Source organism: Periplaneta americana, chromosome 4 (genome assembly GCF_040183065.1).
Source record: "Periplaneta americana isolate PAMFEO1 chromosome 4, P.americana_PAMFEO1_priV1, whole genome shotgun sequence".
NCBI lineage: Eukaryota > Metazoa > Arthropoda > Insecta > Blattodea > Blattidae > Periplaneta > Periplaneta americana.
The window spans coordinates 132,372,440-132,391,350 of NC_091120.1; the positions used below are offsets into that span (position 1 = coordinate 132,372,440).

General features: G+C 35.2%; 1 protein-coding gene across 1 annotated transcript in view; it reads left to right on the forward strand.

Annotated features, from left to right (window-relative positions):
* The first annotated feature begins 4,059 nt into the window (after positions 1-4,059).
* LOC138698199 (tol-Pal system protein TolA-like) overlaps positions 4,060-18,911 on the forward strand; it is a 44,609-nt gene continuing 29,757 nt past the window's right edge. The window contains exon 1 of the mRNA XM_069823981.1: positions 4,060-4,211. Coding sequence (XP_069680082.1) covers positions 4,161-4,211 — 51 coding nt within the window. The 5' untranslated portion in view covers positions 4,060-4,160. The remainder of the gene's footprint in view (positions 4,212-18,911) is intronic.

The window sequence follows — 18,911 nt, forward strand, 5'->3', positions numbered from 1 at the left end:
GACTGTAGGTACCACTATCGGTCCACGGACATTGCCTTTAGATGAGGAGGAATTTAAAACAAAGAGTCCTAAGAAACTGCAGTCGTGTTATGTTTGTTTCTTTACTTGGTTATTTAACTACGCGGTATCAACTACTACTACTACGTTATTTAGCGTCCGTGGGATTTGTGACAGCGAGATGAGGTCGAAGATTCGCCAGATATTACCTGACATTTGCCTTACGGTTGGAGAAAACATCCAAAATACCCAATCAGGTAATCAGCTGAAGCGGGAATCGAAATCGCGCCCATTCGCAACTCCGGATCGGCAGGTAAGCGCCTCAGCCGACTTAAAATACCTAAGCCGCGGTCGGTGGCTATCTGTTGTTGTTAAAGGGTAAGTAGGCTGTATTATTTCGTAAAAATAATTATTGGTAGAAGACAGATATTTCTTTTGTCCTGGTTTCTGTCTACTGTATTTGTTTTAGAACTTTAATAAAATGATAAAGCTATGCATGATTGACGTTGGAATTGAATGGAATGGAATTTACGCAGGGGGGGGCACTATTGCTCAACACTGCGACCTGTTACGATCTATTGCGCTAAATCTCAAGATAGGGACATTCCCAAACTCACACCGCTGACTACACTAAGGTTCGCTCCGTACCCAGGTTTCGAGCAGGCAACCCCCCTCGTCCCTAGGCAGGCCCCCACCGTGCGTCGCCAGCCGGCGATAGGGGAACGCTATGGGATCATGACGAAATGGAGAAATGGTGACGGAATGATGTAGATGCCTAATATAACGGAAAACGGGAGAATCACGAGAAAAACTCTATCTGCGACCTTGTTCGCCACAAGTGTCATTATGGATTTTCCAATGAAAAATCCGAAACTTGACAGGGACTCGAACTCGGAAAACCTGTGTTATAGGCCTGAAGTCTGACCACTTAAGGCTGGTTCACAATAAAACGGGAATGGAAACGACAACGAGAACTGAAATATTGTTAAAATAAATGTATTTAATATTATTTCCGTTCTCGTTCTCGTCGTTTCCGTTCCCTGTTTATTGTGAACCAGCCTTTAGGGGTATGGCTCATGTTAAAACGACTGTTCTTTATGGTGCGTTTAATTGATTATAGCTCGGAGAATCCCCTCACATAATGCAACGGCGGCCCTACTTCTATGTCTATGATTCACATTTTTCAGTTCACTTCAAATCTGTCAACTACTGCGATCTAACAGTAACTGTCATGAGCAATACCAAGCAGAAGTAAGACAGCACTGACAGTTAAATTAACAGTGTTTTCGTCTGTATTAATTCCTAATATCAATTAACAACATTTTTCATAAACAAAATTTTTACCACATTTAAAAGTAACCATAGCCTAATCAACATTCATTCATTTTCAGTGATTTTTTTTGTAATAATTTTCGTTGCAGGTGTATGCTTGTCAAGTGCTCAATAATTGCAGTATAATTATTGATAATGGATAAATTCTCAATAAAGAAAACTGTCCAAATTAAAACTGCAATGAGTGAGACCAGAACGACTTAATTGAAGATATTATTAAAGTAACTACTTTATTTTGTAAATTACTGTGTTATACACTTATAATAATAATAATAATAATAATAATAATAATAATAATAATAATAATAATAATAATTATTATTATTATTATTATTATTATTATTAATTGTTCCAGTGTTCGTATGAAAGTATTTTGATTCTGAGAACTAACTTAAATAGGCTATATTCGATTTCATTATCTCTCTTAGTGTTATTATTATTATTATTATTATTATTATTATTATTATTATTATTTCATTTTATTTTATTTATTTTTTGACGTGAATGTCTCCATTCGGCCTGCAAACCTAGAATACTCGTATTTGTGACAACTTTTGTAAGATGAAGTTCCTAAAATTTATTATAGGGGGAACACCATTTTCATTATGGAATTAACCGATAGATGGCAGTTTCCAAAGGAAATGATGTTGTCACGTTGATAAGATAGGAGTCGGTTGTGCAAAATTGACGTGTTCTCTTATTAAAATGAAATTGTATCCTCAAATTTATAAGGGCTTCATAAATATTCATTTATTTAAAACAAAACAATTGACCGTTTATGCTTGTAACTTAGTTTGGAGTCTACTCTTCAAACATTTCAAAGGGTACTTTTTTCATAAAATTATCGCGTTTCCAGTTCTCTGTCAATCCATGTTGTTATGTGAAGGGTTCAGAGCCATTGTGGGCCAAGCGCCGTTTATTAAAAACGGAGAAAACAAGGGTTAAAGTTAAGTGAATGGCATGGTTTAATGAAGATTGACATATCATTTAGTTTTAATATGCATACCTTATATTACTTGATATATTTTTCATTGAATTATGGCATTCACTTAACTCTAGCTCTTGTTTTATACGTTTTTAATAAATGGCGCTTGGCCCACTATGGCTCTGAACCTTTCATATTTTCTTAACTACAGAGATCAATTTATCATTTAGTTTTAATGTGCATACCTTATATTACTTGCTATATGTTTCATTGAATTATGGCATTCACTTAATTTTAACTCTTGTTTTCTACGTTTTTAATATATGGCGCTTGGCCCACTATGGCTCTGAACCTTTCATATTTTCTTAATTACAGAGATCATTTTATTAGAGAAGGAATAGGGCGCTCATGAAATAGCATTGGAATTAAACTGGCATTAGAAAACATTTACCCACACAATTAATGAGAAATTAATAGTTACTAGGGATATACCTTTCCCTCAGTTACTGTGTCTAGCGAAATCCTCACGAAATGTATCTAAATTAGCACTCTAGTTCCGCCATTACTATTGTCTTCTTGCTATTTTGGTAGGTCGGGAAAAATATTGTGCTAAGAAGAATTCATTTCCTCTGTTTGATTTTACACCACAAATCTCAAAAAATCTCTCCAGAATTCAATCTTAATGAATAATATCAGAAAAGAAATTGTTTCGGGTTCGATGCTCGGCCCCGGAACAATTTTTCCCTTGCAATTATTCAAATGAGCTTTACAGGGAGCTATACCTGAAATCCATATTTGTATAATTATGTTAATATTTTATCATGATGTTTTATGAAGTATTATGTTTTTAATTGTTTCGTCAAAACTTGTGCAACATATTTTGACATTTTCACAATTTTTATTGAACTATAAATATTTATTTTTAGTTCGAAACAGTAAAGAACGTGTGTAAGTGAATTGATATGTCAAATTCTAACTACGAAACTTAGCGTCACATTTTAGTACTTCAGCTGTTTGTTTATGGTACTTTATACCGTATGTTCCACAAAATCCTGTTCGATAGTAGAACTAAATAATATCAGATACATACAAAAATGAGAGGGGGAAGTGATTATAAGGAAATTGTTTACACTTAGCCTATATCAGATGTCGGACTTTTTTTATTACGTGTGTATGATTACTTCTCAAATTTTTACATCATTCGTAAATTAATGTCATCCAGATACAGTGTTCAAGGGATTTCAAATTATTTTTATGTTGAATGATATTTTGTTAAACTATAAGTTACAAATAATAATTTGAGTCGAACATTTATATTGACGGTCGAGATGAAAGAAACCACTTATTAACCCCAACCCTTTCCTGATGTAATATATAACAGATTGGTGATACTTTCGAAGCTATCTGTATAAGCTGATTGCGAAAGATATGGTTTATCACAATTTTTATTCTATTAAACCAATCGTTTTTTTTTTCGTTTTCGGTAATTAACAAAATTCTCAGATGACCACAGAATTGTGAGACACTCTATATTTATGAATTTCATACAATCATCGCCTCCATAAAATTAATAGCAATTTTATAGACGGAAGTCGCAATCAGTGCACTTAAATGACATGTAAATATTTCAGGTTGATAAGCTACGTGAAAACACGTAAGAAAAATATTTTACACACGGGACTTCAAATTTAGTAATGTTTGTTACAACTAAGTATGGATTACACATAAAATTTTATCTGGCAATATTCTTCTACACATGTGTAGAGCAAGTTTTCCTTGGACCTCTTTTGTTAGGCTGCATTAATTGGTGGAGGGGCTGAAGTGCACGACGTGAGGTCTATAAAGAAGCCTGTACTGCCTACACAATTCTACGTACTCCAGGAACAACTCTTTACAGCTCCTGGACATGGCCAACAAGATAATATGTATTCTCGTGACGATAAGCTACTTAGCTTTGGTGAGTAAAGAGAACGGTTACCTCATTGTGAACGATTAACCATAAGTAAAGACATCTTATATCGCGTCGTAATTCAAGTATTCACCCAAATTTAATTCTTTACCTTAAAACACAATTTGGAAGACGATAATAACAGTGTTTTTTATTTCCCTACACAATAATCTTGTACACCTATCCCATTTCATGTAACATCCCTCTGATTCACGATGCACTGAAGAGAGAGATATAGAATGTTTCAAATGATTTGGTTGTTCAGGATCATACCACGTAATGATGTAGCGTAGATTGGAAATTCAGTGTCTATGGCAGAAGTTAGTAACCCAGTGCGTTTAATAAATTTTTCTGTCAGGGTTACGATTTTAAATAATGATAAAGGCATTTATCTAAGTGACGGAAATGTGGGTGTTTGTATATCTTGAAAGACATGCAGGTTTCCGAGCAGGAATTTTTGTATTTGCTTTAGATATTAATAAACTGTGACCTACACAACACGACTCAATACATATGAAGGGTCCACGAAAAGAACATGCTCAGTCACTTTTCTTCAATTTTTCAGGGGAGCATTTTTTAACTTTAATAGGCCTCCCCCGATAAGACAGCATTAGTTTTAAATATCACTTAAGTTACCATGTTACAATACAGGCTTTTTGCCATCCTGATATTTTAGAAAAATAGTTCACTTTATGAGCTAGAAGATGGGACCTAAAAACAAAAACTCTGAAAACTGACGGAGAACGTCGTTCAGAACTTTTATTTTGCTAATTTTTTTAATTAAAAAAATTCACAGATGGTCACTTAGAAAAAATTTTAATTCAATATAAATTAATTTTACATTTATTATTTTAATATTACAAATAACAAACAAGATAAAATATCTCGATTAGAGAACATGCAGAATCAACGAAGAAAGGAAGTTAGGGCATTTTAAATTTTGGATTTCAACAATATGAATTGGGTGAACAAAATCAAACTCTGTCCGTTTAAATCCTTTAAGAATATTAAATACCATCCGACCCAGTCGAGATGCATATAACTCGAGCAAGGCACTTTAGCATTTATTACCACACTAATTTGAAACATAAATGTACACAACATAACACTGGAAACGTTTAATTAATTATATAAAATAAATCAACAAAACTGATTAAAAAATCCGTTTTCCCCTAGTGATAGACGTTTTTACTTGAAAATAAAAGCTATTTTTAGTAGTGTCTGTCCATAGGTCTTTGGTGAACAAGTCTTATCTGATAAAGAATAAATTCCACTGTAAATATGAGATATACATAATCGATTTTTGATAGAAACCTGGCAAATTTACGAGTAAATAATAGTGACAGACTCTAATACATGTTCATTTAGATACAATAACCAGAAATAATCTTATCTGTTATTATATCGGGGGAATAATCGATGTTTCTCTTCTTGAACGCATGTTAATTTTTATTACACACATTAGCACAATACATCTGTCAAAATTCCTAAAAAGGTATTAAATGAAATGACCTTCACTAATTCATAAAATGTTATGGCATAGGGAACGGGAAATTTAAATCAACCAATGCTCGATGTCTTCAGTAAAACTCATAGCAATTGCTTCCATCAAAGTGCGAAAGATTTTGTTGACGAACGTACAGTGTTGTTAATTTTCTATCGTCTCGTTGAAGTAAGATACTTTTCACCAACATTAAGACGTTACACTGTAAGCCGGAAAGTCGCAGGTTCAATTCCCGATGTGATCATAGTTTTCCTCCATTACCTAATCTAATCCGTAATGAGTACCAGGAATATTTCCTTTGGAGTAAAGGCGGCAAGCACGTAGAACTGATATTCCTACTACTACTAATTCCAATTGTCTGAAATAGTTGAAAACAACCTCTCTCCACCTTATGGGGCTCCTTGATCTGGAACTTAGATGTCCAATTATTGTAACTCGTACGAGGTAACCCCTGGCGTAAGCAACCCGCAGTGCATATTCTTTAAGGTCCTTTTTCCTATTCTGTATGGAAAGTTATTGACCTTAGCAGAGCATGCTTGACGTGCAATATCTCCTGGTTCTGTAGGCGTTTGGACACCCATGATCTGGAAGAAGGATGATTTTACTTTAATGCACCTTTCTAGAAGCGAAGGTTGTGATATAGAAGTATCATCCTTGCTCAGTCGTACTATCAGAAAAAATAAGTGCTTGAGTTTTCGTTGGAATAAAATTATAGAAATGAATATAATATAAATTGTCACAACATAGTATAATTATGAAAATGAAGAGAACCAATAAGGATGTTGATAAAAATTGAAGAGTACAAACTCAAATTAGTGACATGTCATAGTGTGTAGTCGTTTAGCCGCAACAGCATGAATTCGGAGGTTTCGCGTTCGATTCCAGACGGGGTCATGGACTTTCCAAAATTACCTAATTATTCCGACTGAATCATGACCCTGAAGTGGACTCAGCCTCTAGCTGATAGGAGTATCAGGGAAGTTTACTTTACTTCGGAGTAAAGGCGGCAATTAGAACTGACATCCCTACTGCTATTAATTGTGTTGGGGTTTCGTAACAAGCTCTTTTCTTACGGTGATAGGTTGTTGCCCCTTCGCGAAGCTGGAGGACCACTCACTTTGACAGAGAAACAGAGGTTAATGGTGTTCGAGAATAAGATGCTTAGGAAAATATTTCGTGGTAAGAGGGATGACGTTACCTAGATGAGAATGGAGAACGTAGCGCAGCGCAGAACTGCACGCAGTGTATTCTTCACCTAACATAACTACTAACATTAAATCCAGACGTTTGAGATGGGCAGGGCATGTATAGTACCAATGGGCGAAACCAGAAATGCATATAGAGTGTCAGTTTGGGAGACCGGAGGGAAAAATACCTTTGAGAAGGCCGAGATGTAGATGGAAAGATAATATGGGATATGATGGTATAGACTGGATTAATCTTGCTCAGGATAGGGACCGATGGCGGGCTTATGTGAGGGCGGCAATGAGCCTTCGGGTTCTCTAAAAGCCATAAGTAAGTAAGTAAGTGTTTAATTAGGCAAATCCTACATGAACTTAACAATTAAATTTGTATTACGCCAAAAATTCTTCATACTGGCGACCACCACATTCAGTGCAGACATTGCATCCGAAGTTAACTGGCACACTCTCCCAAAAATCCCAGGCATCTCTGTAACCACGTTAGATACCGAAAATATCCTTCCTAAAAGTCTTTCTGGGTCCCCTACCGGTTCCTCTTAAACAGGCGTTTTAATACCCACAATAGAAACAATCAAGAGGCGCCAAATCTGTGGAACGGGTTGGCTATATTTATCGAACCTCCTTTTCCGATCCAGCGTCCGGGATATGCGAGATTTAGAGTCTCATGCAGCAACAGTAAAGTGTGCTGATGTTCCGTACTGTTGCGTTCGCATCTGCTGACAGCTCTGGAAGAACTTGTTGCAAAAAGTTGTAAATCTTCCCATTGAAACGTGGTGGCAGGAGGTAAGGTACAAAATCTGATTACATCTGCATTATTTGTCCTCACATTACGGAAGGAGAATTGCTTCGGAGAGCACAGGTTTCTATAACTCTAAAAGTGTTACATTTTGATCCCTCTATAAAATCCTTCAGTATGAGCACAATTCTTTGGGATCACCCATTACATTCAACATTTTAATATAACATATCTTTTAGTATTTATTTCGTTGTTAAAATCATAACTTTTCAAGCTACCGGTAATAATAATTAGGGCTAGGAAGTTCGTACCAAAGCTGTTGATTTCAGTTGAGTACATCTAGGAGTATAGATATCATCCGCGCCTCGCCCTATTGCCCCTCGCTATAGATGATACACAGTATGTTCACAAACAACGCATAGTGGCATTCTGTGGAGCTGTGTACAGTCATGAATAGTTTGAAGAATATTGTTAATTTATATTAATATTTTATATTCTGAACAAAGTGAGCTATTCTGTTATTATTGTATTATTTACCGTACGTAATGTGAATGTTATGCATGATTTCAAAAAAATAAACTCAGCTGTTATTAAATAATTATGCAAACAGGAGTGTGTGAAACGTTCATTTTTTATCCTATTATTCTTCTTTAGGCTAAATGTTGACGTCTCCTGCTGCTATGCATTCGGTTGTGTTACAATACAAGTTCAACAGCGGAATTGCGATACAAACTTCCTAACTGTCATTACAACAGAAACGAAAATTTTTCTTGAACACAGTTTTGATTTAATATTATGCGCCAAATCCGAGATACACTATTAGATTCACAAAGTAGTTGTTCACCTGATGATAGTGAGATATACTGTATCATATTTCATATTTGCTCCAGTAACGTCTTCTGATGTAGAACGAATATTTTCAGAGTACATATTGTTTGTTTCTTTTTCTGAACATAAAAGGAGTATTTCTTTTGATAAAAGAAAAATGTTCATTATGTGTTATAATGAGGCTAGAATCATAATTGTATACTATATGTTATTTTTATATGTATAGGTAAATTATTTTAGATTGGGAGTTACGAACTTTATAATTACAAATTATTGTTTTTATATGGTTTTTTTGTTCTAAGGCTGTGGACGACTAGAGCACATGTTTGGTTACCATCTGGCTGTACATGTTTGTCGTTCTGGTTCACTAACACTGGAGACGCTCTAATTACTTTTCACTCGGTAGAGAGATAGTCCAAGCTCACACAACTTAACAGTTTTGGTACCAACTTCCTAGCTTTAATAATAATTTCATTTTCGCCCCTTTTCATTTTTAAAGTTGAAAATCTGTAACACAGTCTAGTATACGGAACATGTGAATTTGTTTAACAATTGGTAAATCAATATTGAAAGAATACTAATGAAATAGTTATTTCGTTAGAGTAGCTGGGTAGCTCAGTCGGTAGATCCAAGGACTACCCGGGTTTAATCCTGAATCTGAAGTTTCAGAAAGGTCTTGAGATCCACTCGGCGTTGTTTCAAATTGAGTACCAGGTGTTTCTCGGGGGTAATAAGCGGCCAGGGAGTGGTGCCGGTCTCATCATCTCATTCCAGTGCCGTGTGGGCTCTAACTCCAGGTCTCCAATGCCTCCATGCTTTTTCATAGTATGTGAAGAAATTCCCACAAAATGTGAATGTGTAGTGTTGATTCAGAATCGTCATGAGACTCTGAATGAAATGAGATGAAGTGTTAAATGCTTCAGTATATCGAAGGAAACAATAATATGGTATTATCAGTAGGCCTATATCTCAAAATGTATATTCCCCTCCTCTGAATGAAAGAAAAACAAAGAATGGAGGGAAAATTTAAGGAGGGACAGCTGGAGGCTTATTGTATTTATCACTCCTATTCTCTGAATGATATTTTTATCGTCGAACGGTCGCGCTCTTGTACGAATACAGCATTTCACTCCCTCCAGATATTTCTAAGGCACACAACCTAAGTCGGATCCAAGGAAAACCTAGCTTGGTCCTATTCAAATTTTAAACGTGAAACGTTCATGCTCTTGATATTCGAAAAATCTGGTCACATTTTCTGTTAAGGTGATCCAAGCGCACTAAGTCACGCAAACTATAAAAATAGCGCTCTTCCGCTCAGGCTGAGAATATATAGTACAGAAATTTTAAAACTCAACGAAATATTAAAAACTTAATATTAAGTTAAAAAGAAATTATTCCTACACAAATGGGGGTTATTAATAAATGGGGCGAGTATAAAGACAAAAATAATTAATTTAGTATAGGCCTACTCTAATTCTAAAGTACTTAATTTCAATATCAATCCATTTCACTATAATAAACATATTCTTATTAGTTACAATTTGAAACAACTCATTGGAGTCATTTTGATGTGTGAATCGTTTCGACTATTAATTGCAATGTTGTCTAGAAAGTAGACCTAATGCACTGAGGAAGCGATTATAAAGTAATTAATGGGAAGGCTCCATCTTATATTTAAATTCAAGTATAAACACAGAAACGGAAAATAATATCAAACTTTTATTTGAAATCCTAAACATCCTTTGAGTTCCAACTATGCTCACAATAACGATTATACGAAAACGATCTTTATGCATAAGAAACCATACTAAATTATTTCCTGCGTAGCAGAAAGTTGAAGGAAGTGGAAGACCGTATTTAGTTATGCTAGAATTAGTAGTATAAACTATTATTTGTATGCATAACAGAAAGTACATACTTCTACTTCTAAGTAAAAAACTAAGAAAAATCATAGTCTGCCCTTTTTGACATTTCGTTAGCTTAGCATAAGCTTTTGTAAAGTTTAAAATATCAGAATTTATGCAAATTCACACTAGAAAATCCTACGAGGAAAGACGAAAACCATCAGAACTTGATTATAATCAGTTATAATATTATAGGAAGAATTTTTGTAATGGACTACTCAAATGTTGATTTTGAGATAACTTCACTGGAATTCTATCTGTTGGTTGACTTTTGTTGTTATTATTATAAGTAATATATTTTTAGTAAATGATTACATGATGTATCTATAATTCATTCCATTTACGTGAAAAAACTACGTATGCGTACAATATTTTAAGTTACATGAAAATTTAATGTATCATTTTGGGGCCTTCTGATTTTGACTTTGCTTTGCTTTTCATGCGATTTACTTCCTTCATAATTTACTTTTCGTCAATTTTTCCCCCCTGTAAACTTCCAACTCAACTTTCATAGCCTGGATGGCTTTTTCCTTATTACTTCTTGCGACTGAATTTTGCAACTTGTTTAATAATTCTTTAATTATCCTCTTAGTAGATTAAAAAACAGCAGTTGTTCTCTTTCTCTCTTTTTGCACTTTCCACTTCGTCATAATTGTCCACTTTCTTGTTAAACTAACGAAATTTTAAGCATGATAATCAATTTTTCCTACCCAGAAATTAATATAAATTTATATAAGGCGAAAACTAAGGAATCTTCGCAGATAACTCGAAGTACTGTCGATATAATCGAATACGCTTGATAATTTATACTACCGCCGCGTAGTGCATACTTCGCAGTACTAGTATCAGTTTTATGCATACAAAATGCAGTATATGCTTCTACTTCAAGTTTCTTCTACAGTCAAAGCTAAAGGTAGCCTAATACTACAACTTAATGCCTATCACCCAATATTAATTTTTATTTATGTACATATGCGTGCATTTAGTTACTTACTTTATTCAGTTATTATTTATTTTTTTATTGTTTATTTATTGTTTATATATTGTAGGAAATTTTACTTCAAGCAATCAAAGATATGTCTGGAAATAAATCCCGAAAATACAAAGTATGTGATTATGTCTCGTGACCAGAACATTGTACGAAGTGGAAATATAAAAATTTGAAATTTATTGTTTGAAATGTGGAAAAATTCAAATATCTTGGAGCAACAGTAACAAATACAAATGACACTTGGGAGGAAATAAATATGGGAAATGCCTGCTATTGTTCGGTTGAGAAGCTATTATCATCCAGTATGCTCTCAAAAAAGCTGAAAGTTAGAGTTTATAGAAACGTTATATAACCGAGTGTTCTGCATGGTTGTGAAACTTACTCTCTTTCTTTGAGAAAGGAACAGAGGTTAAGGGTATTCGAGAATAAGGTGCTTAGAAAAATATTTGGGGCTAAGTGGGATTAATTTACAGGAGAATGGAGAAAGTTACACAACAAAGAACTGCACGCATTGTATTCTTCACCCAACATAATTAAGAAATTAAATCTAGACGTGTGAGATGGGCAAGGCATGTAGCACGTAGGGCGAATCCAGAAATGCATATAGAGAGTTAATTGCAAGGCCGGAGGGAAAAAGACCTTTGGGAGACCGAGACGTAGATGGGAATATAATATAAAACTGGATTTGAGGGAGGTGGTATATGATTGTAGAACCTGGATTAATCTTGCTGTTGATAGGGACCAATGGCGGGCTTTTGTGAGGGCGGCAATGAACCTGCGGGTTCCTTAAAACCCATTTGTAAGTAAGTATAAGAAATAAAATTAACTTGTATTATTCACTGTACCACAAACGTGGAATGTGGCCTCGTCACTAAATAGGATATGTTGAAATACGTGTTTGTTGTTCACATCCTCCATAAGTCATAACACATTGCCCTACGAGCTGCATAATCTTCTACGTCTAGTTTGTGAAACACCTGAATGTGATAAGCACGCTTCTTCAATGTAAACCTCAAAATCTTTAACACAGTTGCTCTGGACACATCTAGCTCGCTACTTAAACGACGAGTCGATGCTTGAGGACTGCTTTCGATGACTTCTCGGATCTATGCCACAGTCTCCTCGTGCTCGGCAGGTCGACCGGAACGTGGAGTATCGGCGACATTACTTGTCCTCTGAAATTTATTGACCAGGAGTATGATATTTGCTCGTGTTGGCGCCGGTTTGTGGAATTTACGTCTAAACTCCTCTTGCACATGTGCATAAGTTAAACGTCGCAATCGAGCACTGACAACAGTCACCCATTCTTCAACAGTCAACATACTCAGCCTGAAACGAAAACCAAATTCCAACGTTAACTCGAAAATGGATCGAGACTTTAAAATCTCCCTGTAGTGTAATACTCTATTGGTGGAAAGTTCATAGTTTTCTCAGAAAAAAAAAAAGCCCCCCCCCCCCAAATGTTTAACACCATCTTATTCGTTAACAATTGCGAGTAGGATCGTGATTTTTGTCCATATCGATAGAAAATCTAATAAGTGATCATCAATTTGGCGTATTTCAATTTTATTCGCCGACTGTGAACCATATGAGATATAACGTTTTATTATAGGTTCTTATGAAACCTATTACAGTTTGGACCTCAGAATTCAACCGTCAGAATTCATGAGTCATTAACATCATCATCATCATGAACAGGTTAATGTTAGCTTCACTTGAATCTGTTACTAAATCTCGGAATGTTTATGGCTTGACCATCGTTGTTTAGGTCTTTCTTTATCTCGGTGTCCTTTAAGTTGGTATTGGAGTGCATTCGTTGGCAAACGAGTTAAATTCATTAGGCGATTTTAGCCAATTCATACCATCACATTTTAACTTCTCTCAAATGTCTGTATTTCTCTTTTTTACATCCTATTTAAATCTAAAAGTGGACGTAAAAACCTCATTTGGAATGCTTATAGTTCGGGTTTATATTTGTAATTCAAAATCTAGTTTTCACTGCTACATTTCAGAGGCACTTTTGCTGTCATATTACATATTACAAAACTTTTATGAACAACAGTAGCTGATATATGTATCTGCTCGTTCACAGCCATATAGCCCACAGTAAATGATAAACACGCCGTGATACCAGTTGAGATCGATAGAGACCTACCTCATTCAGGGACAATATTGCTCTTAATCATCCATTCTTGACCAGATTTGTACCCTCTGAGGAATTTTACACGTTGCTGATCACATGAGGAAATAGGGCAAGTTGTAGCTTAGTTACTACATGCATACATACAGGGACATCACTTTATTTTTACCAACATTTTTAACATTAACCTGGCTATACTCGGAAACACTGTTTCCCCCTTCAATTACAGGAGTTTGATGTTACTAGTGCAATATGTAAACAAATCATTTTACTAGGTATAGGAGGAGAGAAAAGTAGTGTATCCATTTATGTTGTAGGGAAATACGATATTACGATTTTCAGTTTGATCATCACTTTTACGGAATTTATCAAAATACAGTAGAGTAGTAACATTTAAAAAAAAAAACTCAACATTTCAGGCGGCTATGTTCGTTATGTAATGTCTAGTTTATTTAGCATATTAATTATTGATGTTATCATACAATATAGAGAGTGCATTTAAATTGAGGGGATCATAAGTAAAGGGCTGTAAGTGCACTTAAGTTACTTTTGAGAAAATGGGGTTTAAATATTTAAGCTTTCGTAAAATCGGTAAAATTTTTTATTTAAATTTTAATGTGTGATGCGATTAAAAGTATCCCTTTGCCACTAAAATTTTAGATACTTTTGCTTACACTGGATGCACTTAACTCATGTTATTACAAATGTCACTAGCATTCCTTTGCTTCTAGCCACCTCAATTCAAAAAAAGCTAATCTGAATTTTTAAACAAGTTGCTGAAAATGGTTGCCGTTCATTACAATGCAGGCTTCAATTCAGTACGCATATTATTAAAAACATTTTGAAGCATATTCTCTGAAATTGAATTTATCGTTTCTTGAATATAATTTTTTAGTACGATATTATTAATATAGGTTCTTTCTTCTATAGAAAACGCAATCATATTTATGAAACACACTATACACTGCAGTGTTTACTTCACTGCTTGAAGACTTCGAATGCAACAGCGGCCGTAAGTTTGTGTGTCTGACGGGAGCAAGGACATTAGTGAAGTGAAGTACATTCAGAAATGCAGGTACAATAAAAATGCAAGTAAAAATAAAATGATGTCCCTGTAGGCCTACATACATACATACATACATACATACATACACATATAGTGTTCTGCCCAAGGGCAGGTCTTTAACTGCAAACCCACCATTCTCCAATATTTCCTATTTTCTGCCTTCGTCTAGTCTCCGCATAAGCTGTGATCCATATATTTTAATATCGTCTACCATCTGATATCTTCTTCTGACCTGAATTCTTTTCCCGTTCACCATTCCTTCAAGTGCAACCTTCAGTAGACAATTCCTTCTCAGCCAGTGACCCAACTAATTCATTTTTCTCTTCCTGATGGTTTCAGCATCATTCTTTCTTCACTCACGCTTTCCAAACAGCGTCATTTCTTATTTTGTCCGTCCATTCCACATTCACCATTCTTCTCCATACCCACATTTCAAATGCTTCTAATTTCTTCTCATCACTTCGTCGTAATATCTATGTTTCTGCGACATATAATGCCACACTCCACATAAAGCATTTCACTAGTCTCTTTCATAGTTCTTTTTCCGGAGGTCTGTAGAAGATGCCTCTTTTTCTATTGAAAGCTTCCTTGGCCATTGCTATTCTCCTTTTGACTTCCTGGTTGCAGCTCATGTTACTGCTTATACACCCAAAGTATTTGAAGCTGTTCACTTGTTCTACTGCTTCGTTTCGTATTCGCACGTCTATTTTTCTTCCTGTGACCATGGTTTTCGTCTGTTTGCATTTATTTTCAACCCATACTGCTCACAGCTGTCATTTACCTCCAGTAGCATATTCCTTAGTATCGTCTCCTCTTCTGCTAACAACGCCATTATCGTCATGCATTATAGGCTCTATGTTCGGTTGAAGTTTGTCGATATTTGTTGCCGATATTCGCTCAGCAGAAGGAGGCCTGTCGTGTTTGTTTCATCTTGTTATAAAAACATTCGCTGTCCTCGACTCATGCTTTAACCGGTTAAGGATTTTAACACAGATCTTGCGATTAGTTTTTCATATAAAATAAGACGAAGTTTTTGATGTCTTGGTTGCCTCTCCTATGTTCGAACATTGCAAGATACTAAATGCCATATCATCAGCTATGATAGTTTAAGGGGAGAGGATGGTATTTTTTACAACTTTTTTCCTATTTGGTGTAAAATATTAATTTTTTGTATGTAGAGAGCTCATAGCTGTAGCAACTCAACCAAATATAAATATTTTGAAAAAATTATTTTGGGGCCCAAATTTGAAAAAAAAAAATATACCCAATGCAGGATTGTACTAAAACCGATATATCTAAACCGTTTTTAAAGATAGATTCAAACGGTTTTTGCAATGTATTTGCAAAAGCATGTTCTACAAACTATCTGTAACAGAATTTTGATATTAGTCCCTACGTTTGTAAAATAAACAATTAAAATTTAATAACAATTTTCTGATTTTCTTTCTTGTAAATAAACGGACGTAATTTTAAAACGAAATCTATTAACAAAATTCTGTTACAGAGAAAAGTTTCGTAATAGTCTAAAGAATGTCTGTTCTAAATTTCATGCATCTATCTTTAATAGTTCAGAAATTATATGCATGTTTGTCTGGAAATGTAGCAAAAAAAAAAAAAAACGATAAAAGTGTGCGTGTGGTTTAAAAATCCATAGCGCAGGAAGTTAAAAATGACGTCTCAACATCCGATAAGGCACAACTACCCACAAAGTGTTATGCAATGCATTCCACACATATCAAAGAGTATTTTAAAGAAAAAAAAAATTGAAAATTTAATTTACCGGAAACAACAATAAAAATTGGGGAGTGATTTAAAAATCCATAACGCTGGAAGTTTAAAAATGGCGACTCAACATGCCATAAGGGCACAAATACCCACAAAATGTTATGCTATGCATTCCACACATAAAACATTATTTTAAAGAATTTTCTTTGAAAATGTATTCATTTTTCACCAAAAAATACCATCCTCTCCCCTTAATTGAGGACCGTTTTTGAAAAACTTGCTAACTGAAAAAAAACTAAATTTTACAGGAGAGACAAAACACTATAGTAAGCAAATTTTGCTTACTAACTTTCACTTATAGCAGAAAGCATGTTTTGAAAAAACGATCACATTTTAACAAACTACAATGAAGAGAAATAACCCAAATTTACTAAGACACCTTGAGCATCAAGTAGAGGCCTGCCTTAAGACAACGAATCCATCAAAATCTCAATTTTGCAAATTTTGCAAAAACGGTCCTCAATTCTGAGACAAGTCAACATTCGGTATCTGGAAGATTCTGTGGAAGGAAACGCTATTGTCAATTCTTTTTCATTTCAGTAGTTCGTTTTCATTCCAACATGCCATGTATGTATCACTCGCAGTCACGTGCTAGACATGCACTGAGTGAGTTTCATCGCGTTACGAACTTTGATGTTTCTGTGCGTGTTTGAAACGAACAAGAAAATAGCGAATCCCGCGAAGTCTGAAGTGAGATCGCCGATTCGATTTCTTAATACAAAAAGGCCACTTGTTGTTGAGCTCATGATCCAAGGAGCGACAATAAACGCTGACGCATATTGTGCGACACTAAAGCCATTACGGCAGGCCATTAAAAATTGCAGGAGAGGCGTATTGTCTAGCTCCCTTACAAAATAACCCCAACTCCTTCAAAGTTACAAGTGGAAAGTTTTCGACCAGATACCCTGCGTTCATGACCTAGTGACATTAACCTTTTTTTGTGAAACTAATGAAATTGTTAGGAGAAAAATATCTGCGAGTACTGAAGAGCTGAAGAAATCAGTCACTACATTTCTGAATGGACTGGAGACAGAGGCGTATGCTTAGAGCAGTGGTTCCCGAACTTTCTGAAGGCGCAACCCACTTCTAGGCGAGACTTCTGTATGCGACCCCCGCTTACGAACTGGTAGGATATTCAACTCCATTCAATAAATATAAATCCCGTTAAAATCGAGTTGAGATTAATAACCGGTTCAGAGGCTCTCAGTTCTTCACAGTTTAAATTTACCTGATCAATTTCACTCTGATCTTCCTCTACTTCATTTACTATCGGTCTTATTATAGTGGGCTTTTCTGAAATTTTGAAAGCTATAATATAGTAATTTATAGCAGAAGAGGATAAAACTCTGTTTATTCCTGTGTGCAATATATTTTATCCATTACTGATATCTAAATTTAATTTTAAGTTGAAGAGTATGACCCAAAATTCGCTCAGTCCATATGGCCATTTTTATGATTTATACATATATAGGTAGGCCCATAAGTCACGTTACCCCAGTAATATTTTAATATTTTAAAGTCAATAAGCATCGCTACCAAACGACGACCCAACTGCGGGTTATTGAGGAAAAAGCATTCAGGAATATAACAGAAGATTTTCTTAGCAAAACCTCTCGTCGAACATATCGTGTTCAGTTATGCCATGATAACGACGTTGCACACAAAGATCTTCTGGATAAATAAGGTACGTGTATGTATATGAGTCAGTTGGTTATTTAGTTAGTTATAGAGGAACAACTTACAAAACTCCGTTGGTCTGCGCATGCGTCAATCTTAATGAGTGGCACAATATACTATTCATATCCTCCTTCCTAATTGTCAGCCAATAGTAGCGCGTACTGATAGCAGTGATGCATCAGATAATTTGTCAATCTGTAACGACATTGGTTCAGATTAATGGAGGGGAAACTCCAGACTCCGTCTCTAGCACAGCGGTAAGGTTTAGTAACCTCATATAATGGAGTTTTCCCAGTTGTAGGCCCAGTGCTGCCATGGTAATTCTTTTCTTGGCTGTACGCCCCAGCCCCTGTTTTCTCCCTTGAAATATATTTTGCTCTCGTCTCTCAATCTCTCTGACTGTCATTTACTGATTTTTTTAATATTAAAAAAGAAGAAAAGAAATTGTTTTGCTTTAGATTTTAATTGTACAAGTTTGATTTAAAGAATACACCATGTAGCACCACCGTAGATGTACGCTTGTCTCGATGAATCTTGGAGTGTGTATTTGCAGTACTTCTTGTTTTTCAACCATTATTTTATATAATTCTGGATTCCAGTGCTGCAGAGGTGGACAATTTTAGTTCATGAACGTCAAACAAAATACATTAGGAACAGCAAGAGATGATCTAAGATCTGTAAAGATCTACGCGTACAAAACTTAGGCACCCATATGCCGTATGGCTCCGCACAGACAACATTTTCTTTTCCCCATACGATTAATTAAAAAAAATGTAGGTTCCCATACGATGTATGGCCTCAATGACAGCACTGTGTAGGCCTATAGTTAGTTAGTTAGGTAGTTAGTTAGTTAGTAAGAACATTAAGTGGGGATAA